The sequence below is a fragment of the Poecilia formosa genome, unplaced genomic scaffold (genome assembly GCF_000485575.1).
Source record: "Poecilia formosa unplaced genomic scaffold, Poecilia_formosa-5.1.2 Scaffold44, whole genome shotgun sequence".
In the NCBI taxonomy this organism is placed as follows: domain Eukaryota; kingdom Metazoa; phylum Chordata; class Actinopteri; order Cyprinodontiformes; family Poeciliidae; genus Poecilia; species Poecilia formosa.
The window spans coordinates 178,339-202,919 of record NW_006799983.1 but is presented as its reverse complement, the minus strand read 5'-3'; the positions used below and the strand labels follow the sequence as shown (position 1 = coordinate 202,919).

The following is a 24,581-nucleotide window of genomic DNA, read 5'->3' as shown; positions in this document are numbered from 1 at the left end:
AGCTAGACACCCAGCCTGTGCATAAGAGTTACCACTCACCGTGGGAACAGGTGATCCTTAGTGACCCCAGCCTTGCTGAATCTCTGCAGCTCAGAATGCCAGAGCCAGAGCCACGGCAGGAGCTCCCTGAATACAAATGCTTCAACCGGTGAGAAAACGACAATAATTCCATAAATCCAAAAGGGAAGGTTATGGCATGCAAAGCAATCAGTATGTTGCTCTGAACTGCAGGGTTGCCACTCCTTATGGTGGTTTTGAAAAAGCTCCAAGAGGAATCACATTCAAGCTCCCCGAGGTGGACCTGAGCCCGCCGCAGTACCAGGAGCTGAGCGACCCCCAGGCCAAGCGGCCCACGTTCAACAGGACGGCCCAGGGGTGGATATCTGAGGGCACTCATCTCATCCTACCAACTATCACCCTGGAGTCCTTCAGTGTGCCTGAGTCTGATGACCTGTAGAGGATTCAACTGGAACACGGGAACACAACGCAGCCTTTAGCGATTAAGATCAACCTGCAGAACGGGACAAAGGAGGGGGGTCTATTAGTTTCACCACTGTAATTTCTTTACAGCATTTAATATTACATCCAGTGAACCTGACAGAGAAGTTAACTTACCTGTTTTCTGACAGTAGTACTTATTTTAATGACACATTACAAAATTTGCATTCAATATCCAGAAGAAGGCTGTAAATAAACAATATTCAAATGATAAGATGAATATTTTATGTACATAACATTTGCACATTTGGATATATGCTCTGTACAATAAAGTCATCATCATTTATCGTTTAGTGCAAGTTTTCAGGGGGTGGGGGAAGAATATACAGAGCATATAAATGCCTGTCTTCAACTGTGTCTGTTAGATACAATTAAGCACAAAAGCAACATCAAAATGTTTGGTTAAATATTAGATTAAGATTAAAAAGTGTTCTGAGTAAAAGCAGGACATACATATCCCATCACCTAGTTCATCCAGGTCCTACAAATCGGGGTAGTGCAACCTTAAATACAAATTTATTACACAAGGTGTGATTCACTGAAAACTAAACCAAAGGCCAAAACATGAGAATGTAAACAGCAGTGTGATAAGTAGCAGCCTGGTGCTGCTAATCAAATGCACTTCACTATCAGATCAACAGCATGTGTCTATGAAAGGAGAAGCTTTGGGGGCTGAAAAGTCTGCAGGCCTTTTAACACAGCATGAGCCTGGAGGAAGGAGCAATCTGGAAAATATTCCAAATACATTCCAGTGTCCACAGTAACAGACATCCAAGGTTCCTCTGTCAGACAAAACAGAACATAAAAAAAAAATGGTAAAAATCCAAAGAGCTTCATCATAGACGAACCCATTAAAGAAAAAGCCTTTGAACGTGAACTTAGTTTTGACCTTTAGTGGAACAGATGAAAGGTCATATATTATCACACAGATGAGTTCTGCTAAAGTAGTTTTTTGGGCAATTGGATCATGTAACAGGCAGTGATTTTTGTTTTGTATTTCTGTTAATCAGGTCAGAAATGTTTCACTAAATTTTAAGACCTGTCAATCAGATGAATATTTTGTGTTAACAGGCATAAGCCCATAAAAAAACTGCACTAAGTTTTCATCATGATCATACTGTATATTGTATGTACTTGAGCCATTTTGTTGCCATGTCCAAAACATCAAGTGTGTGAGTAGTTCAAGCAACAATGAAAGATGAAAGAAGTTCATTTTAGCTTCTTTTTTAAGTGCAAAACATTCGGTTCTTCAGACGAAGCCTTGTGCCCAATGTGGGAAGCATTCACAGTGAGCAAAATTGTATTCATCAGGGTGGGTCAATCTGGAAATCAGTGATGAAAGAGACATTTTACAGCAAAACTTTTCACATTTTGTCGTGTCACAAGCACAGATTTAATGTATTTTATGGATGTTTTATGAAACAGGCCACCACAAAGCAGTGTATACCAATGTAGTGAAATAAAAATGATGCATGGATTTCAAAATTGTTTACACATAAAGGTCTGAAAAGGGTATATGTGGATTTTAACTGTATACACTTTTAACACACATACGTCAATCTGCGTGTTTGTAATAATAGTCCTGCTGGAATGTAAAATTCTGCCCCACTTCCAGATTTTCTCACATGATTGATCCATGATTGTTGTAACATTCACGTCCCAGTGGGGGTGAGGGAAGATCCGCAGGTTAGTGGAGGTGTCATGACGCCCTCCACGAGATGCTGCCCTGGGTGGTTGCCCATGTCACCCATATCTGAAACAGCCACTGCAGCTAAAATGCAAGAGAAGGAGATAAATAGGATGAAGTTCCCAGGGGACAGGCTTTAGGATGAGTTAAAACAAATGAAGACATAAGTTACATTAATCGGATAGAAATTAGGAATATTTTCTTTACTTTTGGGATATTTATGGTACATGGTGGAAATTAAATATAACCACAGTAAATGTGGTTGTGCGTAATGCAATTTTTTAATAATAATAATAATAATAATACTAAAGAAACTTTAGGAATCTACAACAAAACTGACACGTCTGTAGTGACTTGTACAGTGACATTACAGCTTGGCAGTTCACAGAAACCTGCAAAAAATAAAAATAAATAAATAAATAAAACAGACATATCTATCTCCAAAAATAGCCTTTAGAACATCAGTATTGACTTTGACGGCTGATCTGAAAAGAGTTCCGGTGTTCCATATCCGGCGAGACAAATATCAACTAAATTTTTTTTCCCCCTCTGCAGACATACTTTATAAATAATACAAAAACGTCTCTTTATGTGTCCCGAGGGAGGTTTCAAGGTTTATAGCACTAACACATTTGACGTTAAAAAATATGCAGTGTCACTAAAATCAGCCAACAAATTCTTTGTGGTTTTTTTTTCACACCCCATTCCTCCCTGCGGATTGCACATCCTTGTCTCTTTCACATAAATGTTTTAGTGGGAAAGAAAATATTGCGCATGTCTTCCAATCTTTAAACGAACAGAAACGTTTCTGGTTGTTTTTTTGTTCTCTCGCAGTCGCTGCCACTGTTGAAATTGACTTGGACTGTGAGATAGTTTACATAAAACCCAACGAGGGCATCAACAAATTTACTTGATATTGATTCATGATTGATTTTAGTTTTCACATCCCATTCTTTTGTTATTAACTAAGTGATAAACTGAGGTCAACTCATTTGATCTTAGTTTTTGCCAAAATGACTTTGATTCAGATTTTTTGCAGCTCTTTCTTATCCCCACATATGCAAATGTGCAAAAGATACAAAACATTAGAGTTTCACATTTAATTATATTAAGAGCTAAACTTTAATGGAAGAAATGGTCCCCACATATACATTTTATGTAAACTATCTCAGAGTCCAAGTCAATTTCAACAGTGGCAACGACTGTGAGAGAACAAAAAACAATCAGAAACGTTTCTGTTCGTTTAAAGATTGGAAGACGTGTGCAATATTTTTGTGTGTTTATCTGGGCATCACTTTTTAAAACCTTTCTGTATCTTTGTATTTTAGGGAGAAGCACCAAAATCTGTTAGAATAAGACACACAGTTCAGCGGGACTATTGCTGACTGCAGCTTGCATCAGCTTCTTTTAGTCCTCCTGTCTCCACTTATAACCTGCGAAGCTCTGCAGCCTTTCCCTGCCAGGCTCTCCATCTGCCCCATTTTTTATTTTTTTATTTTTTTGCAATACCCTGTCTTGCTTACTGCAGCATCAGAGTCCCTCAGATATCGACAGTGCACAGTTACAAATTTCAAAAGCTCAATAGAAAATTGTGATAACAGATCAGTGTCTATCGCACTTTATATACCTTGTGATATAAATTAAAAAAAAAGCAAATTTATTGCTCTCATTTGTTCACTTCAGTTTTTCCCTTAAAATTTGAATGTTGATTTGACGTTTCACTGAGAGCATCTCCACCAAACAGGAAGGGGTTAGTCCCCACAGTGCTGCATGATTATGAAACCAGTGCGGTCATGTGATGTCTTCTCTCATCACCATCATGACAAGTTGGAAGTCTGACCTTCCTCCGGCACACAGTTTTCCATGCAGGGACTGAGGATTGCAATGGAGCGGCAGTGCACTTGAGGCTACACTAGGGGCGGAGTTTGACCTCTCAAAATTTCAAAACATCACTAATCCGCGTCGGACATTCTGGCACAGGCCAAACATCGGTACAGCATTTTCAGAAAAAAAAAAAAAAAAAAAAAGAGGGAGAGAAATTTCGTTTCCTACACGGTCGGTACCACACCGAGGCTGGGGAAGGAGGAGTTGGGAATGCTGCACGGATAGTACCGCTACGTTCCCGGATCTCACATCTGCAGTGATTCCTGCCCGGGTTCGTTATCAGCATTCCGGGAAAAAGTCGCGGGATTTGGCGCGTTGACAGCTGGAGCGCCCTGCAGACTTCAGTGGAAGAGACCCGACCGCCGCTGTTGGAGGTGAGCGCAGCAGCGTTTGGTTGCCTTACTGGAGGCAGAAATGCAAGTTGCGGCATATTTATTTCTGGCGGTGTAGCTGAGCAGGAGCTGGAGAGTGTAGAAGGGCTGTTCTAACACTAGGAGTAAGAATCCTACAGTGGCAGCGCGCTGGTTGAAGCTTTTAAGAGCTTAAAAAGCAGAGAATTAGAGGATCCGATCATTAAATCTCGTTCAATAAAGTATACATGCCCCCTGCTTGAACCAGAAAGCAAAGATGCTCGATTATCGGAAACATTATAGGCCTTTAAAAGCGTCACATGGTAGGTGCTTAACACGTAAAGTAATACTAAACCATTTGACTTTCTGGTGGACACATTGGTACACAAAAATATAATAATAAAACAGCTTTGATTAAATTATATTCAGTATAGGTTAATCTTATTTTGTGCAGCTTTGTTGAGCTACATGTTTATATTTGATCATACTTATGTAATTTGAAGTTTGTCAAGTAACTTTCCTTTATTAATCCAGCCATTTATTCTAATCTTGCACTATAAAAACTGTTGAGTTAAAACCAACCTAGTCCTGGATAATGTAAGTATCAATTCAACACAATTTATAAGTCTCATATAGTGGTTTTTAACCACCCCAACAAAGTCAATTATCTTTAATTATAGTACTGAGAGTGAGATGGGGGAAAAAAAATCCATTAACATGCATTCCTAGAAAAGTTCAATAAAAATATTTTATTTTTTAGCTTATTTCTTTATTGAAAAAGATTAGGGGGAAAAAAACAAAAAACTAAGATAGAACTCCCTTACCCCCCCCCCCCCCCCAAAAAAAAATGTATCAACTATTAAAATTAAAAAAACAAAACTCATAAAACCACATAAAATATTTGTTTTTTGTCCTCCTCAGGTCAGGGCATCCTTTGGTTAAGTTAATTGAATTTCAGAAATAATACAACTAAAACAGTGCAAAAATGAAATTGCAAGACAACAAACTTTATTTGGAGACTTAGGGCAACATATGAGCATTGACCATAGTGCTATGGTGCTAAGTACAGGTCTTTGTGACGTGAAAACAGAAACTACAGTAAATGTGACATAAATATTACACAATTCAACAGAAAAAACAAACATATATGTCGGGGAGGGGAATTAAAATGCTGCAATGTCCTTTTTGCGTTAGTTTGCATTGCCTTATTTTCATTGCAACAACCTTCAACTAAGGTTGTGAAATGGTAGTTTTGTTAAACCACCATTTGAAACAATATTCAGTGTTCTTCAGTTGGACTTTATCAGAATCCCACCCACCTGCCTTTCCTCCTATCAGTTTGTGAGGACATCTCTTATACACAATCATCTTTAGGTGACCTCCATTTCTATCATTTTGTAACCTTTTCAACTGAAGCAGATCTTTTGTTCATTTGAATGCATTCTTGGACTCACTGATGCTCACAAATCAGATTCTTAAGACCATGACATGTTACTTGGCATGTTTCCTGCAGTTACTGATTACTATCTTCACTTAGCCATTGTAAATACATAACATGTTGAATTTTGTTGTATTCTTCTCCTGACTGATACCTTTATGTGTGGGTATATTTTTTTAAACATGTGTAGCCTCTCTGTAGACCGTGGTTTCTGGTAAAAGATACAAATTAGCATCTCAGAAAATATATAAAGCATTTGAATTATTTTTCCTCCTTACTAGACCCACGTTAATTGACTGCAGATGTGAAGTCCAAAATAAAAAAAATAAAAAAAAAAAATATATATATATATAAGTGGTTTAAATATGAATTAGCTTAAGGATAAATATTTGAAACATGTAGGAAAAAAAAGTAAAACTTTACGTGGAAAAAATTAGTAAAATATTCATTATGATACCTTGTTTACTAAAATCTGGTATACAAGTGAAGTTTACTGTTGCATGTTAAAGGCTAATGTAATTTTATATGAACAACCTTGTTCTTCACTGTGAACTAATGTCCTAAGAATAATACACTGACTTCAAAATTATTATACAATATTATTTTGTCATATTTGTGCTTATTATTTGATTCTGTTGAATCAAGTTGTTGCATTTCTCACAGTGGGGGTCTGTAGTTAATGATGTGCCTTCTTGTAGCTTTTTCTACTAATCCAACACAGTCCCAATTTCATAAACCAGGAATTTGGGTTAATAAATATCCCAGTTGTTTTTTGTGTGGCACACTAGACCACTGGAGGCTCCCTCTAGTGGTACTCTGAATACCAGAGATTATTTTGTATCAAATATCTGTAAGATAAACACAAAGTGATGTAGAAACAATGAGGTTTCGTAGACAGTAAGATATGTTACCCACATTGATCTTTCCTTTATCAAAACAATTCTTGAGAAGCTGAGAAAAACATATTTCAAGAATGTCTAGTATGAAATGAAGCCATCAAAAAGAAATGTGTGCAAATGGCTACTTAAACTGCGTTGTATTTTGTTTCTGAAGTCACAATTTCAATTGAGGAATGACATCAAACCCAACTTAACTGTGCTCTGATCCCAAGTTCAAAATGCAGAGGGATTTACTAGATTATTATTAACTACTGACCAAGTTTCTGACTGTTAGCAATGTGAGCTAATAATAGTGTGTTTATCTGAAAATATCCAAATGTTGGCCACACCTTTAACTAAAGATGGTTAAACAGTACTGAGAATATGAAAGACTGAGTGAAATAAAAATCATTAGGAGAACAATTAAACTGCATTTTATATGCAGTGCGGCAATCATGTGGATTTTGAGGTTGGGAGTTGGTGAGAAACCTCAGACTTTCCCACTTGAAATTCCCACTGCTCTGTTCAGCTCCACAACTAGAAGCATGGCAATTTCAACTTCTAAATAAGAATGGACCATCCATTTGAGGTTGATTTAAAGTCTTACAAGCAGTTAATATCATGCAAAATATTACTCTCTTAGCATCTTAATTTAGGGTAAATCTAGATTACATGGTCTTGGGGCGTCACCAATGATATTCCTGTGTGAAACAACAATCTTACCCTAAAACAATCTCTCAAGCAAAGCAATGCAAGATTTCAAAAAAATATAATACTTTTTTTTAAAAAACAAAAATAATATAAAAATAATAAAAGAACATACATTTTCCAGTTTAGGGCACACTTTACATCCTCAGACGTAATTTCACGATCAAAAGAATCATCCTCAAAGAACGCGGTGATAAAATAATATGCTTTTAGGGTGTTCAGATATCAGAATGCAGTTTTTATCTTAAAAGAGGAAGTTTAAGAGCAAGCTGCATGACTCAAACAGTAGCAGACAAATGTTGAACAAGTCATTGAATGTGAGCACAAACAGATGTTGCTAAAAGGAACCAGAGCCTATTTGTGAGCAGACTTGCATTTCTTTAAAGTTTGAAAACAGAAATTTGAGCAAGATCCGTGCATTGTCTGTGAATGAAGATAAGAAATTATTAGTGCATGATGTATATAAACCTATTAGTATGCATTTTCTTCCCAAATGTATGGCTGTCTTAGGGTTTAAAATTCGTTTAAATGCAGCCCAGCTCTCCCTCTCCTCCAGCTGCTGTTCAATGCCCAGTAGCACGTGTCTTAGCCTGCCCTGTGGCTGATCCTGGACATGCTTTCCACGAACCGCCGTGGAGGTGCGTGGGGGTGAAATGGACGGAGTCAGTGGCCACACCCAACGACCAGCTCCCATGTTCCAGCATGTCCGGCTGCAGCAAGTCTCCTGCCAATTCTGGAGAAGGTTGGTGGCAGGGATTCCTCTCTCACAGACCACCAGACTGGTGATTCATGTTACTGACATAATGAACTGTGTTGAAGATGAACCGGATTAATCGTCTAAGGCCCCTGTCATGTCACGAATCAATTGTCTGTTCATGTCACAGCAATGAAAGCCCTTGCTTTACAGAATGCGTGCACAATCAGTGGGTGTCATCCTTCCAGGATGAGAACGCTGTTGGATACAGCACAAACTGTTTCTTTGTACCTCACTACAAAGGATGCAAGCAGAGTTTTTTCTTCAGCTGCAGGTTCTAACTCCATGGCATGGGTGAAGAAGTTCAAAAAAACCGGAGGAGGCCTGAAGAAGTCCTACCAACCTGGGAGCATGGTGTCCCTCGCGCTAACTAAAGGTCTGCTGAACGAGCCTGGCCAGAACAGCTGCTTCCTCAACAGCGCTGTTCAGGTGAGAATCAGCATTTATTATTATTATTATTTTTTTTAACTCCCACATGGAGTGAGTTTACCACTATTTTTATTTTATTTTTTTTTAATATTGTTTTAACGACGAGTCTGACTTGCTGCTGAATTCCGCACACACCAGCAATTCAGAGGTAATTGGCCTAAAAATCGCTAGCAGCTGAGTGAGCTGCTGTGTTTTGTGTTAGAGTTGTGTGGGTTTGGCTTAACTCGCAGGCTTTGTTCGCTACACAAAAAGCTGAGACACACCAATCGATTGGCCAGTGTCTAGAATCAGCTCAGCTCCGGCTTCATCAGCCGGGGTTGCCAAGCAGTCAAGCTAGAGACAAACATAGTTAACTCTATCAAATGAACCTATGAATAGCAGTTCAGAAATCACTGAAGTCAGTTTGTAATGCCTGCAAGAGTTTGGGTTCAAAACAACAGATTTTTTAAAGATTTTTTTAAGGAGCTGAACTAAGAATGATAAAAAAAAAATACAAAAAAATTACAAACCAAGCGGAAAGGAAAAACACCGATGTCAGGAATTTAAATCCAAATGGACAAAGAATAGAACATATGAAAAAACATGATTGCTAGCGTGGTCAGACACTGCTGTGGGATGGCATCGTATTCCTTTATCCGTCAATGTGGTTGTGTTGGTCAGTTAGAGCCTGCAAATGTGCAGTGGAGTTGTGGTCAGGACTATTCCAAACAATTCCCTTGCAATTTCTAGAAATAGTCAATTAACAAACCCGACGTCCAGTCAGAAACTTGTGTGACTAATCTGTATTGTAGCAGTGCTTTCAGGTTTTTGAATGAAATATTTTTTATTTCCCATCATTGATCTAATTTTGAACCTCCACAGGTGCTTTGGCAGCTGGACATCTTCAGGAGGAGCTTGAGGCAGCTTTCTGGGCACTTTTGTCTCGGTGATGCCTGTATTTTCTGTGCATTAAAGGTAAGGTTACTTAAAAAATCGAGATAGAAAAACTTTGAGTTAGCTAAGGGTTTTTACATATATTATTGTTTTATTTATCTCAGATGCATAAATATTTCTCACAAAAAAAAAAAAAAAAAAAAACTCTTCCAGAGTATATTCAACCAGTTCCAGCAGAGCAGAGAGCGAGTCCTGCCCTCCGACAGCCTGCGAAACGCCCTCGCTGAAACCTTTAAGAACGAGCAGCGCTTCCAACTTGGGCTGATGGACGACGCTGCCGAGTGCTTTGTATGGTGCCACTTTGGCTTTTGTTCAAAATAATATTTCAAGGACCTTTCTCCCTATTTGTGTTTCATAAAATACTAAAATTCTCTTTGGTATTTCACTTTATATCTAAACGTTGGGCGTAGGACACAAAAATAATTTAGCTTTATTTTTTACCTTGTGTATTGGATTTGTGTTTGCAGAAATTTGACTGGTATCTTTTTAATCTGCTCCTGTTTCGCACAAACAGGAGAACATCCTGGAGCGAATTCACTTGCACACAGTTTCAGACACACCAACCGACGCGTGCTCATCCAAATCCTGCATCACCCATCAGAAATTCGCTATGATGCTTTACGAACAGGTAAGTAAAGTCAGTAACAACATGAACTCCTGTATTGTACTGAATTCTGCTTTGAGTGAACCAAATGCTGTGTAGAAAATACGGATATTGTGACTAAATGTAAAATTAGTCTCTAAATCTTTTATGTAATTTAATATAGCGACATGCTGTGTTTCACAGTTTGTGTGCCGTTGTTGTGGTGCATCTTCGGATCCACACCCGTTCACAGAGTTTGTTCATTATGTATCGACCACGGCTTTGTGGTGAGTACAGTAACATATATTCAAACATTTTCATGTTTTAACCATTAGAAAGCAAAGAAAGGTTGATTAAGAGATTCGTTAATATGTATATTATTACTACATTACTTCCATGTTTAAAAGGGGAAAACGGCAGGCTCCTTATTACAGCCAACTAACCAGCAGTGCTCAGCAGCACTGTGTTACTTTATATTTTAAACTCCGGCTACTACGACATTTTCTTTTTTTATCCCACCAAAATTATTTTCAGCTGTCGTAACAGTATAAAATAAAACTACTGTAATTTTCAAGCCATTACATTTTTACAAAAATAGACATAACTTGATTCATGAAACCCTTCTTATGCCTACTGAGAGCACTGTTATTGCAAATAAAATCAGAGAAATACACACACCTATGGAGAGTGTAAAGAAACACAATTTCTCAGTTAGGAAAATGACATTTTGTAGTTTAAGAAAACTATAGTTTTTTCATACTAAATGTCTCTTTTTACCGTGTTTATTTATAGAATGTGAGTTTATTTAACCTTTTCCAACAGTTTTTACAGCCTATCTATAAATTTTAAAAAATAGAAATATAGAATATAGAATTAACCGCAAACAGACTATAATCTATAGACATACTGTGCGTCTCTGTGCTCAGTCAACAGGTTGACCGGACACTGGGGAAGAACGAGCGTCTCAGGTCAGACATGTTTGGGGAACTGCTGCAGGCGGCAAACAGCACTGGTGACCTCCGAAGCTGCCCTGTATGTTATGCTCTTTTCTTTTCTTTTTTTTTCTTTTTTTTTTTTTTTGACTTTTTGGGAAAACATGTTTACAGTCATATTTATTAAATTAGAATATGTTCAGACGAGGCTGGTTTGTCTGATGAAAAGCATTTTTGAAGATAACAATCCTTGAGCAGGTATTAGACATTTTTTTCGTCAAGCTCATATTATACTGACCTCTTCAATAATTTATGATCTTATTAAAAAAAATGATTTATTTCAGTAACTTGATTCACTAAACGAAACACATTAATTTCTTCCTTCTATTTTGCTTAGAGCTAATGAAGACACTGCATTTAAAATTAGAATGTTACATCAGACCAACAAAAAAAAACAAAAAAACATTTTATGGAGAAATCTGGGCTTAATGAAAAGTATGTTAAAAACTTGGTGAAAGGTTATTTCGAAAACGTACTTTTAATCTGACTAATTAGTCTCCTCAGACCAGAGATTCTAACTTATTGATTATGACTGCATGCTTTAATGTGAGGCCGCTCCGTATGTTTGTATTTTTAGATGTTGCGTCAGACATCCAACTGAATTAAAACATTAATGAAAGCTAAATATTAATAGTTAGATTATCCGTTTCACAGTTTCGTGGCAACATAAGGGAAACTCAGAGATGATTCTTCCAGTGGTGCAGAGTACTGTCAGTGTTTTCCACCTTAGTGCAACTCAAGGACTGAAAGGAGACAGTGCAAAACTAGAGTAAGGGTAGAAATAGTGTTAAGGCTTATCCTTGTTTTTCTCTCATCTGAATTTCCTCCCTTTGCTTCCCTTTCAGCTCGTATTAGCTTAGTGAAGCTTACTGCTCTGTTCCCACGAATCTTCCTGAATCTTCTTCAGGTGCAGTCCGCTTCTAATGAAATGAGTTTGCCTATTCTTTTCTGCCTTTTCTATCCGCCGAGATAGAAAAGGCAGAAATACAGTTTTCAAATATGTATTTGATTTCACGTCAATGGAGCAGACATTAAGTTGTAAATCTATAAATTACATACTGTTTCAATAATGTCCTTCAGTTTTTTATTTGTGGGTTTCACCTGGGAGATTACCTTTAAATATCTTCTAAGGAATCAGATAACTAGTGATTAGAAACTGCATGACCAACTGAGGGGGAAGCCAACGTCCTGAGCTGTCGGAGTGACAATGCATGGAATACGGTGGGCTTGCTTGGAGGTGGAGGCTGGACAGCGCAGCATAACTTAGAACTGGCCTGCAGGAAATAGCGACACTGCTGCTGTTGTCAGCAGTGGATCGATTGTTTGATGATTCAAGTATGCATGCAGCTTAGAAACTCACAGTAAATAGACTGCTGTGTTTTTGTTTTTGACTACTACTTAATCAAAGTGGACATCCCGATGACAAAGCAGTTGTTTGAGTGTTTTATAGGGTTAGTTCATATGTTTTAAAGTGAGATCCTGCGACGTCATCTGCAATAGTTCCAGAAGTAAAAAAGTTGTCTTACATGTGCTTGTTGTACAGTAATGCTAACAAGTAGTCAGACAGATACCAATCATTTCACCTGACTAGCAATATCAAAACACTAAAGCTGACACAAAAAAACAAAAGCTAGCTGTTTTCAACTCTTTTCAAACTGTGTATGTAAATGTATGCTTTCAGCATTATTTGAAAAAAAAAAAAAATTCACTTCTTATTTGTGAATCCAGTGTTTATGAGCTGATTTTTTTTCTCCCCTGTCGATACATTAATGTTACTGTGGATAACAAAACATTTGTTGTCCAATGTTTTGCAGAGTGACTGTGGTCAGAGCATCAAAATCCGTCGTGTCCTCATGAACTGTCCGGAGATCGTCACTATTGGATTTGTGTGGGACGCAGAGCAGTCTGATCTCACGGACGATGTTATCAGGTCTCTTGGTCCACGTTTAAACTTGTGCGGGGTAAGAGCTGAAAAAGCCACCTCCCACGATTCAGTGCTTGTAAACGAAATATAACAAGTTTGAGTTCAAGATATGAATGTTAGTTTCACAAAACAGCAAAACATCGTTGATCCTAGTATGTTGGAATGTAACAGTTTTTCGGATGAGAGATCAATATCTGTCATTTTACATACAAACAAACAGAAACTTGAACCTCAGTGGATTTAACGTCTGGCTGGGAGTGATCAAATGTACCGTCTTTCAGCTTTTCAACCGAGTGACTGATGAAAACGCCAAACGCAGCGAGCTACATCTGGTGGGGATGATCTGTTTCTCCAGCAAACATTACTCAGCTTTCGCCTATCACACCAAATCTTCAAAATGGATGTTTTTTGACGATGCCACTGTAAAGGAGGTTAGCATGTCTGCCATTAAGCCTTTTCAATCTTTTTTTATGACAATCCATTACATACATTCTCTTTTCTAAGTTTTTTTTCTTGTTTACTAGATTGGATCCAAATGGAAGGATGTTGCTTCAAAATGTATCAGGGGGCATTTCCAACCTCTTCTTTTATTTTACACCAATCCTGAGGGGAGTCCAGTTTCTAATGAAGATGCACCACGACAAACCACTATGTGTCCTCATTACAAAGCCCAAGTAAATGGAGATCTGACCAGTAAGAAAGTCTTCCATTTGCTAGCATGACTGACAAAGACACTTAAAACATATACTTTTTGTTCTTTCTATAGCTGAATGGTATATATGTATTTACCATCACTGATTTGTCCTGAGACTTTTTTGTGTATATTTGCACATTTTGATAGTTTTTAATCCAGTGAAGTCAATAGAAACTCAAAAATTCAAAAAGAGTCACATTCTTGATTTTTGGTATCTTCAGTTTTAGAAGGATTTATGACAATTTAAAGCCACTCATCAGTTTTAGAGTAAATTCAACCATCATCCCAAAACCACATCAACTTGATATGACATTCTAATTACCATTGTTTCTTAATATTACAATAGTTAAAAAGCAGCATAACAAAAAGAAAGGATCTGCTGTAACTTAAATCATGAATGCAAATGGATTAAATTAGTCTAGTATTATTTTATATGATAATTTCTATTTATGATGTATTCATCGGCTTATTGAAATTAGCTAATGTTCGAAAGAGGACAAATATCCAACTAAACATTTACTTATTTCTAATAGCAGGCAGTAGGAGCTTGAGATGGGATACACACGTCCTCTGTGCATGTATTGTGCAGCTGTATAATTCAGAGTTAAGGTACATGTTGCCCTTGGTGATCTTTGACGGTTTAAATATTCCTGTCTTACTTTCACTGCCTTCTGCTCATGTCTGTCATGACACATCAGAGACAATGCATTTAATGAAAAAAGAAACAAAAAATTTTAACGCCCAATGACAAGTTTTAATAGTAATCCAACTTACTATGATAATGATATACTACTGTTACTGCAGTCATTAAAATCAGTGACCATGAAAGGTTTACTGTGCAAGAGCATAGAACTGCGTTGCCTAGAACATCCCTCATGGACAATCTTGTGATCTCCCTGCTTTGGCTGCTTTTCAACATATTCTAATCTTTCACCATCCAATGTTGACACATAAACTACCACTAAAATTGATGACATGAAGCACTCTGTGTGCAGAGTGTCTTTCTGTACACTGATCTTTCCAGACATCATTAATGAGAACAAGGAGTTGCTAGAGGTAAATTTCTCTTTGTTTTTTTTTGTTTTTTTTTAAAGACTGACACCAAACCAGACATTGAAGTGCCACTGAGGAAATATTCCTTTGAACTGACTCTGCATCAAATACAGAAGTGATTCTGCCACAGTAATGGTTGGGATTGTGGCATAAAGCTCCCAGAGAAAGACTTTCTATCCATATCTGATGGCCCAGACCTTGCATGAGGATGATGTCTCTGTTGCACGCAGATTACCACCCACGCCTAGCCCCTAATCCCCATTCCTGTGGCCAAACGCATCGTTGCTCTTACTCCTCCCCTTGATGTTTCAAACATTTGCCTCCATTATTTATCAGCTTGCTTATTTTTTTTAGGAGGTGGTGGGGGGTGTTCTCTCTTGGATTGCTTCGCTTTTATGTGTTGCCCGGATATTTTGGCATGGGGAAGGATTCTTACTTTGGTGACAGTCAGGGTGAGTCAGTAACTGATTGTGGGTTTTTCACAGGAAATAAAAACATTGTCTGGCTCTCTGTATGCTGTTAATCACAATTCTTTTCTTAAATTGATCGAATTCTGCTAAAGTTTACATTGCTTTGTTTCTTTAATTTGCTCTTTTGTCCATTATTACAAATGAATTGGTCTGACTGGCTCATACTGGAGTTCTTGCATAATTAGGGCTCTGCAGTAAGGAACCATGATGCACATGTGCATTAGTTAATTACTTGGCAGTTGTTAGGCATACAAAACTAGATCTGAGTCCAAAATGACTTTTCTAGGGAACTTCCTAAATATCGGCATCAGGCTACATAATCAGATGGGAATTTCCATCAGTGTTAGCATGTAACAGTAACACACGTAGTTTTCCCTATTACATCTTTGACAGAAGCTTTAGGTACAGAAGTGATTCTGCCACAGTAATGGTTGGGATTCATCTGTTCTCAAATTATCATCGTGTAATGTGTTTTTATTTTTTTGGACACTCTGATCAAGGGTCTTTTGAAAGTTGCAATATTGGCTGAGTAAAAATAGATGCAGCTGTAAACGGCGTCAGAGAAAATGATTTAATTAGGAGGAGGTGAGATGTGAAAGTGAAAGACAGCAGCTGTTAGATGTAACACGCTCATCTGAAGGCAGATGCTCGCAGTTCATGTTGTCGCTGCTTCCCTTCGTGACCTGCTTGCCAGGCGGAGGAAACACACCGCGGGCTTGGCAGCCGAGGCAGCGGAGGTGTGTTATATCAAAGTTAATGATGCAGCATCTGTTCTTTTCTAAGACTGTTTTGTTTCCTATTTGCAGACGGACGGAAGGGATGGGAGATGGGATGTGTGATCTATAAAACTGAAAATCTGTTTGAGCTACTTCTATATTTGTCACGACTGACAAATTCTCTCACAGGAGTGGCACACTTTCATAAGACTTTACTGTCATGAAACTAATTGAGTTTAAAATTTATGTTGAAACTACATAATCATGTTCCTTATTTTGTTGGGTTTTATATGTTTTTTTTTTGTTTGTTTTGTTTTTTATAAAACAACAATCACAGTTTTTCTTTTATAAACTGTGATTAATCAGTTTATTAAAGACAAACGTCAACACATTACATCTGACCGGCAAAAGTATGTGAACCTAAAAGTGGATCATGCTTTCAAATCCTTCCTTTACAAGTTTAAGTCTGAATTTCTTGTTGTTGTTGCTCCACATGCCTTCTTTCACCCCTGTTCTGAAGTGCAACTCAGTTTTGTTGCTGTCGCTTTAAATTCAAATGAGCCCTTTCACATCCTGCAGAGCGTTCCGCTCCGTCCTGTTCAGCCATTTTTGTAGTTCGATAGCAGATGTGTCAAACTACCCAAATGTTTGAAACATCAAGGGGGAGGAGCTTCTAATTCCCAAATTGATTAAAAGATGTCAACAACAGAAGGTAAAAATGGCACAAAAAAAAACAATTTAAACTGTCGACGCGGTTCTGTCCTTCATGAGCTAAATGCTAACACACTAAGGCTAACTTAACCAGAAGTTACGATGCTGCTGCTGTCAAAACAACGTCCAGGATGTCATATCAGCACACAGTAGATTGATGTCTAGAATAAGGCTTGTCATTTTAGCTCTATTTGAGGTTACCGCTTTGCCGTGTCTGTCATTTCCTTGGGCACAAGGAACTGACTCCATCAGATTAAGTCTTTTGGCAAATCCTTCCTGATTCTGGCGCTGAAGCACTTGTCCTTGGAGTTTTTTGTGCAAACAGAGGTTTTTCCCCACTGATGTGGCTACATTTCTAAGGAAAATATATTTTAATTTGGCACTTCAAATGTGTTCTGGTTTTTGGGGATGGTGTAATAAATTGTGTGAGTTATTGCACCCAACAACTGAACATTTTAACTCGTCTAGTTGTAGCTTTGGCATTCAGGAAGTTGGACTGCAGATTTGCTGTGAGAAGTAAAAAATGACTAATTCGGTAGATTACTTTAGCCAGAAGTCCATGACCTTGATTAGTACTTTAGTAGTAAATGCTGTGACATAATAATTCAAAAACCATAAGAAGGAAAAGAAATAAAACTGAAAACAAACATAATATAAAGATAATCCTCACTGGGTTTTAGTGACAGAGCACTACTGTGTAACCAAGTGTTTAATAAAACCAGTCAAATTGTTTTTAATTATTTTCAGTAAAAAACATTTGTGTTCTGTGAACCTCAGAGGTTCATCATCAGGAAGACCAAACACTGCAGATTGAAGGTTGTGGAAAAAGAAGTAGTTGAAATGTTATATTGGTTGAGAACATCCAGCGCTCACAGAGCAATACAAGAAGAAAGTGTGAGGCTGAAAATTGCTGCTACTGAGGTTCAAATCCAGCACTAGAGTGACAAATAAAAAAAAAATAGTGCATTGGCCTTTTTATTCGACAATCGTGAGTCCAACCATAAACAACCCACGCATGACATTTATACTTTATCGGACTTCTAGCTTGATTGATACTCAAGTTTCAAGTGAAAATATTTATCATGGTGGCATACCAGTTTCTGTTTTTGACAACTTAATTGCAACTCAAATAATATTTCTGATTGCATAGTTTGTAAACCTTTCTCCTTTCTTTGCTCTGTCCCCAATATTTTTGTGAGTGTTTATTTACACCACGCAGGAAATCTGATAGGGATTAATTGTGGAAAATACTTAAGTCAAAATAAAACTGTGGCTCAAATCCAGTTAAATTAAAACAGCCTGTGCTTTTCTTGGCAGCCAGTTAACACAGTGTCTCGGAAGTAAAAAGATTTATTAGTAAAATAAATGAAAAAGAAATTTAGGGCTGGACTATATAAATCGCAAATGTATTGCCGTCACATTATCAGTGTGTGCAGTATTAACAAACCGATATTGTCATAACCATTGGCTAATATATTCCACATGTAATGAACTTGCATTTACATGCAAATGTAAAATGGAGCAACATCAGATGCTCACACTGGACACAATTAACATTTTGCAAAGGTCACAGAGTGTCAGAAGCATGGATGAGGAAAGACGGAAGAAGAAATTCATATTTCACAACTGATGTCATTGTGTCAATATTTACCAAAATTATCGTCATTGCAGGATTTTCTACTGTGCAGAATTACTTTAAATGCAATATATTGTTTGTAGGACTTAAATTTATGTTTTTATTTTTTGTATTCTTCAGTGAAACATCCTTTTGGCAGCCCTAACAAATTTCAGGATCCCTTCATGGAGAATCTACAAAGACCAGTTGAAACATCAAAAAAGGACAGGGGACATCGGAGAATCGAGCCTTCAGCACACAAAGGTAGGCTCAGTGGACGGCAACATTTAAACAGGCAATGAACATCGGACAGTCTGAATATCAGAGCAACGGTCGGGCTATTAATGACCTTTGTCAACCCTCCTCAGACATGACACACACAAGATCTTCATCCCCCCCAGAGAATGGGCCCCGGCCTCCTGTAGAGAAAATAAAGAACTCTCTGCGCTCTGAGAAGTCATCGAATCAAAGCAGAGGATCTCAGGAGCCCCACGGACAGTCGGGCAGTGCACAGAGTGGGGGACATGTCAGAAAGGCCAACGTTTCCCCAGGACGCAATGAGCAGGAGGGCAGTCACAAACACTGGGAAAAAGGAGGCAGCGGGAGCCAAAATAGGTCAAAATCAACTTGGAGACCCATCAGGGAGGTGCTGAATGTAGACACGGTGCTGAATGAACTGGAGCAGCGACGGCAGCAGCAGCAGCAGCAGCAGCAGGACAGCCCGCGGTGCAGCAAGCCTTCTTCCCAGGAGAGAGCGCGCACAGAACCAAGCAGGGAGCGCGAACACGCAAGAACTAGAGAGGAGCGCAAACAGAAGTGCTTAATGACAATTTATGAGGACGAGCAGCGGCACGAGACGGAGAGCCACAGCTCCGTGGAGTCAGAGAGCAGAGCCGGCCAGCAGAGAGGAAGCCGACTCAAGGCCGTTCCCAAGACTCTGCTGCGCAGCGACACCTGGACCATTCAGAGGACGGAGTCGGGCTACGAGAGCAGCGATCGACTCAGCAGCGGCTCCACCAATCCCGACTCACCTGGGATCGATGGGTTTGGGCTCAGACCAGATCAGAGGTTAACACCTGAGATCCTTTTACAAAGGTAGGAGAGAAAAGTGCCATTCTGCAGTGGATTTAGTTTCACTGAAACATTGATTTGAACTTCAGTGTTCGAAAGCAATACTGAACGTAGTAAAAAAAAAAAGAAAAACTACAGTAATAAGACATATACTCACTCAACAAGAAAGGAAAGAAATGCTTTCAAGGCTATGAGGTGGTAAGAACAAGAAGAAAGTTGTTTCGGGCCAGTACATTTCATGTTTAACAAGAACTCGAGTGCAGGACTCCTGGGAGGTTCTCCCTGGTCCCTCACACTGCAGCATTTGTTGCTACATGAACCACTTCAAATTTTTTGACAAATTACACAATAGCTCTCAGACACTACTCAAAGAACAAGGATATGATGTAGGAACAAAATGATGTTGTTTTGCAACAAATACAATGTTTATATTTAGAGATAAAGTTAGAATCTCCATCCTCTGGAGAAAAAAACCATGCAGACTGTTGTTTCAGTAATGACCCAAGCACGTTAACACCTATCCTAATATAATATAAAACAGTGTTCATTCACACACACACACACACACACACACACACACACACACACACAGTGATGAAAGAACGGTGCTGAATAATTGTTGACAACTCTCAGTTTTCTTATGTCGTCTTATTTTTCAGTCAGCTGCATCAAAGGGAAGCCGATGCAAAGTCAAGTATGACATCATCTCTTTCCCACAACGGTAAGCCCGAAGGTTTATTTTGCTTCAAAAGGGTTTGGAGCTGAGTTAGAGCCCCAGCTGATTATAAACGCAGTACGGAAAACCACAACAAATGTATCTGGATCAGTTCCTCGTCAAATCCTACTGATCACTTTGCCATGACCTCCTTCCATTTTCTACCCCTCTGATGACTGTTGGGTGCTGCGTGTCAGCCTACCTGATTGCACCTCAAAGTTCCTCATAGTACAAGTGACTCATCAGGTTTTGCAGCAGCACATTTCCAACACTAGTTGGTATTAAAGAGCAAAATTATTGTCTTAAGTAACTTTTCCAAACTATTTAAAGAAGTTTGTCCTGCATGTTTTATTCTGTAAACATCCTTCATTGGATCTATTTATTACCCTTTCATTTGCTTGTTTAATTCTTTTTTCTTTTTTTTTTTCTAAGGCAGGTTTTCGTTCTTTTTTTTTTCGGTCCGTTCACAGAAGCCAAACAGCTTTTCCTCTGGTATCTAGTCAGATTTAAGAGACATCAATTTGAGCCAAAAGTAAATTGCTGAAAAAGGAAACCAACTAATAAAATATGCCACCAACTTAAGATGTAAAACAGACCTCCTGATTTAAAGCAGAGCAGAGCAGCAAATGTTTGGCAGGAAAAGGTGAGTTCCTTTTCTCATCCGCGGAAACTCGCGGAAAAGATTTAAAGCAAAGAAACAAACACGTTCGTTCATTTAGTCTGGTATGTACAGGCATGATTTGCTTTCTGTGATGTTTAGACAGCCTCATGATCGCTCCTGTTTCTTTAAGACTTGTAAGTTTTAGTGTGATCTGCACTCAGTCCTGACTGTTTGTGTAACAGAAGATCGCCGAACATCTGGGTTGATTTCTGTGCCTGAACTTGTTATTTAACCTCCGGCCCCTGTCTGCCCGGCACTGGCATTAATCTGATGATAATCCCACAAAAGCTCAGATGGCGCAGCTGGACACGGTCGCTGACATTGTCATAAATAGCATTATGTTGCACGTACTGTCCTGCTTTATCTAAATGAATCAAGACTTTATGCGTTAAGAGGTTATGGCCACTTGCAAAAGCAATGCCCAGTGTTTGAATCAACCTCTAACGGGTTAAGTTGAAAAAAATATATATGTTTAAGAAAATGTGCTTTCAAAAGGCAGTAAATCAGCATCAGGGTGTCTCTTGCTGTTGACAGGTCAGAACATTGTGTCTTAGAATGGCTTGCTGCCACCTAGTGGACATAAAGAATACAGCATTTACTATGTGCGCGCCTATCTTACAGTTACGTAAGCGGATCAGGCTCAAATGTTTAAACTGCAATATTTTTGATATTTTAGACCAAAGGTCACACTTATATCTTATGGGAGCTCTGAGTTTATTCTCAGAATTCTGCATATTCAGAGAAAAATTCAAAGGAAAATTAGATTCGTCCCAGTGACTAATCCTCATTTTCATTCATGTCCTTGTGATCATGAACAGAATGTACCTCTGATGAAACAAACCCCTCTGAAAGAGGATTTTAATCACAAATATGTTTTTTTCTTGTACATTTTCATTCCTTTCTTTTTTCCTTTTTTCTCCCTTTTTTTTCTAGGTAAACATCCAACTAAACCTCAGGGGAACCACGATCAAGTTTTACTTTCTCAACTAAAGTGCAGTCCAAGTTCAAGGTAGTGTTCTTAAAATGATAGGTTTTCATTTAAAAAAAAAATGTGTTGGTAATTATAGTATATTGCATTTTAGATTTTTATTTGGTCAAAACTTTTGCTAATTTCTCTTTTACTTCACAGCATTGAAGGGCTTTGTGATGGCCTGTTATGTAAAATCTCGCAAAAATACATACATATATGTGTGTGTGTGTGTGTGTGTGTGTGTGTGTGTTTAGTTTTAAGATGAAGAAATATACATTTACTGGTGCATTACAGACACATTTACATGTCTGTATTAAAATGTATTTACCTGCTTTTTCTTTCTTGTAGACAGAGATCAAAACACACATCTAACACCTCTAGGAAAGCGAAGGGTTCAGAGAAGAGCTCGACTGGTTCAGAGAGCCGGCAGAGTGAGCACCAGGAGCCGAGTGCCTACCGAGGGCACAGCGGGGAGAACACAACCCCGAGACACATCACAAAGACCAGCAGCTCTGAGTGGAACAGCTCAGACGATCTCGTTCTCTCAGAATCCGAGGACAGAGAAAGCACTTATTTGTCCAGTAACAGTGAGGCTGTCACCTCTGACTCCCCGTGCCCTCACATTGACCTGCCATACCACCCGCCTAGCAGCGCGACAGCAGAAACTCAGCTCGCTGCCACTGTGTCGCCTCACCTCCAACCCAACCTGCAGGCTTCTTCGCTCCACAGCGAAGCGAGCCACGCTGCGTTTCGCCCCCGAATGCTTCAGGAACCCTTCCCATCGAGCCCTCGCCTCTCTCCCTCGTCCTACGTCAGCCCCAAAAGGAGGCCCGACATTTCGGGCCTCCGAACCTTTTCGGACGCGAGCTCGAAGTCGGGCTCGGACCCAGAGAGGAGCACTCAGTCGTCGTGCGAGAGCGAGGAGAGGCTGACGGGGAGCAGAGCGGATGAGGCGGCACAAGCTCCAGAGGTTTCCCTGACGACGTACTTTAACGTGGACAACTGCATGACGGAAACGTACCGCCTCAAGTACCACAACCAGAGGCCTCTGGTCCTCTCTGCCACAGTGCCAAGGACAGCCGCTGAGAGTGAGCGCAGAGATAACAGCCACACACTCCCCAGTGACGCACACTCACATGACGTGCCAAAAGCCCGACCAGAAACAAGTAAGACTTAGAAAAAAAAAAAACTATTCAAACAGAGCGAAATAGCTGCATAAGATAGTTTTCTGTTATTCTGATCAGCATATGCCCAGAGAACTTTCATAAAGTACATTTTTAACAACAGAGATCTCGTCTTTCTTTCTGCACAGGCCATAATAGCAATAAACCCACTGCAAAATGGAAGCCAGTGACAGCCAAAGGACTGGATGAGCGAGGTTTTTTATGAGTGTTGACTTGGTAAGTTTTGTTTACATGGACGGACAGTGCGACTGGATGCCAAAGAGTTTACAGAATGGAAAAAAATGTTCAGATGCCCCCCGACACCTCCAGACTGGGTGGAATTTATTTATGCAAGCTTGTCACATAAATACAACCTACTTCTAAATGCTGTAGTGTGTTGTTTGACAGATTATCAACTATCATGTATATCTTCCACTGTCCCGTGGTGTTAAGACAATGAAATCTGTTTTCAGTTTGCACAAAGCGTTGTTTAGTTTTTAGTTATTTTTTTATGACACGTCATGGCAGCTTTATGTCATTTAGTTTTATTGGTGGAGGAGCTCTGCTGAAGGGCTGAAGGCCGGACGAAGCTCAAACAACAGCGAAGGCCAAATGTTTTCATACCCCTGGCAGATTTAGCTTTAATGACATTTTTAATAAAGATGCTTGTTAGGAAATATGAATGATAATAAAGTAACAAAAGGAATATCAATTTGAATATATATATATATATATATATATATATATATATATATATATATATATATATATATATATACATACATACACACACACACACACATATAATTTGCCTGTTATTACAGGTAAATTATTTTTCATGTTCCCACTAGTATTTTGACAATTTATTTCTGGTGTTGACCTCCGAGTCTTGGAGGGTTAAAGGTTTCCTGGCATCAGCCTGATCTCTAACTAAATAGTCTCTTTCAAATTCAATATGTTGGTAAAATTAGAAGAGTACTAAATTTGTTAGGGGTTTAAAAACTCTGGTATTAACTACACAACGGTGTAACTATTTGATTCCCTTTTGATCTTGTTAGTTTGCTCATTTGCAAACAAATGAACAGTCTAATTTATTTGGTAGTTTGATTCCAGTGTAGAAGGACAGCATGTCATATAATGTAGTACATAGTTACTCACTAGTTGTTTTGCTGCTAAGGGAAGTAAATGATTGTTCCTTCAGTAAATTAGAATTAAACACTGGGTGAACAAAAGGTTGTTGGCAGTTGTAGCACTAAGGCATATTTTTTAGTTGGTCACAAAGTCCCCACTCATCTCAAGGAACTTTGACCCGTTTGGTCATGAAAAGAAGAAAAAAACCTCTTCATTTTCTTGGCAAGTCAAAGATTCAGCTCCCTCCAGATTTTACTCGACAACCTGACTGTAATTCTTCTTTAGCCACTCTTTTGTTATCATTGCTGTATGTTTTGAGTTGTTTTGTGGGCAGCACCACGGTGCCATTTTTAGCTCTGTTGTCTTGCAGCAAGAGGCTGGGGGATTGCATGGAGTTTGCATGCGTCTCATTGCATGCTCTCTGGGTAGTTTGGCTTCCACCCAAAGTCCAGTGAAAAGCATGGCAAGTTAATTGGTCTCCCCCTGCCCCCATTGCTCTTAGGTGTGTGTGCATGGTTGTTTGTGTTTTCTGATGATCGACTGTGACCTGTCC

At 38.9% G+C, this 24,581-nt stretch overlaps 2 protein-coding genes across 2 annotated transcripts in view; both read left to right on the top strand.

Moving 5' to 3' along the window:
- myoz2b (myozenin 2b) overlaps positions 1-1,973 on the top strand; it is a 6,933-nt gene extending 4,960 nt beyond the window's left edge. Inside the window, exons 4-5 of the mRNA XM_007551768.2 lie at positions 1-148; positions 232-1,973. The exon at positions 1-148 is cut by the window's left edge and continues 15 nt beyond it. Of these exons, the coding sequence (XP_007551830.1) occupies positions 1-148; positions 232-457 (374 nt within the window). The 3' untranslated portion in view covers positions 458-1,973. The remainder of the gene's footprint in view (positions 149-231) is intronic.
- Positions 1,974-3,725: 1,752 nt separating this feature from the next.
- Positions 3,726-23,615, top strand: usp53b (ubiquitin specific peptidase 53b). Its single transcript, XM_007551766.2, has 17 exons — positions 3,726-4,443; positions 8,000-8,185; positions 8,466-8,626; positions 9,488-9,580; positions 9,713-9,847; positions 10,074-10,187; positions 10,347-10,429; positions 11,069-11,174; positions 12,949-13,095; positions 13,340-13,489; positions 13,583-13,751; positions 18,459-18,581; positions 18,686-19,412; positions 20,048-20,109; positions 21,698-21,773; positions 22,083-22,900; positions 23,047-23,615. The coding sequence occupies exons 2-17, from the start codon at positions 8,146-8,148 to the stop codon at positions 23,121-23,123; spliced, it is 3,081 nt and encodes a 1,026-aa protein (XP_007551828.1). The 5' UTR covers positions 3,726-4,443; positions 8,000-8,145; the 3' UTR covers positions 23,124-23,615.
- The last annotated feature ends 966 nt before the right edge of the window (positions 23,616-24,581 follow it).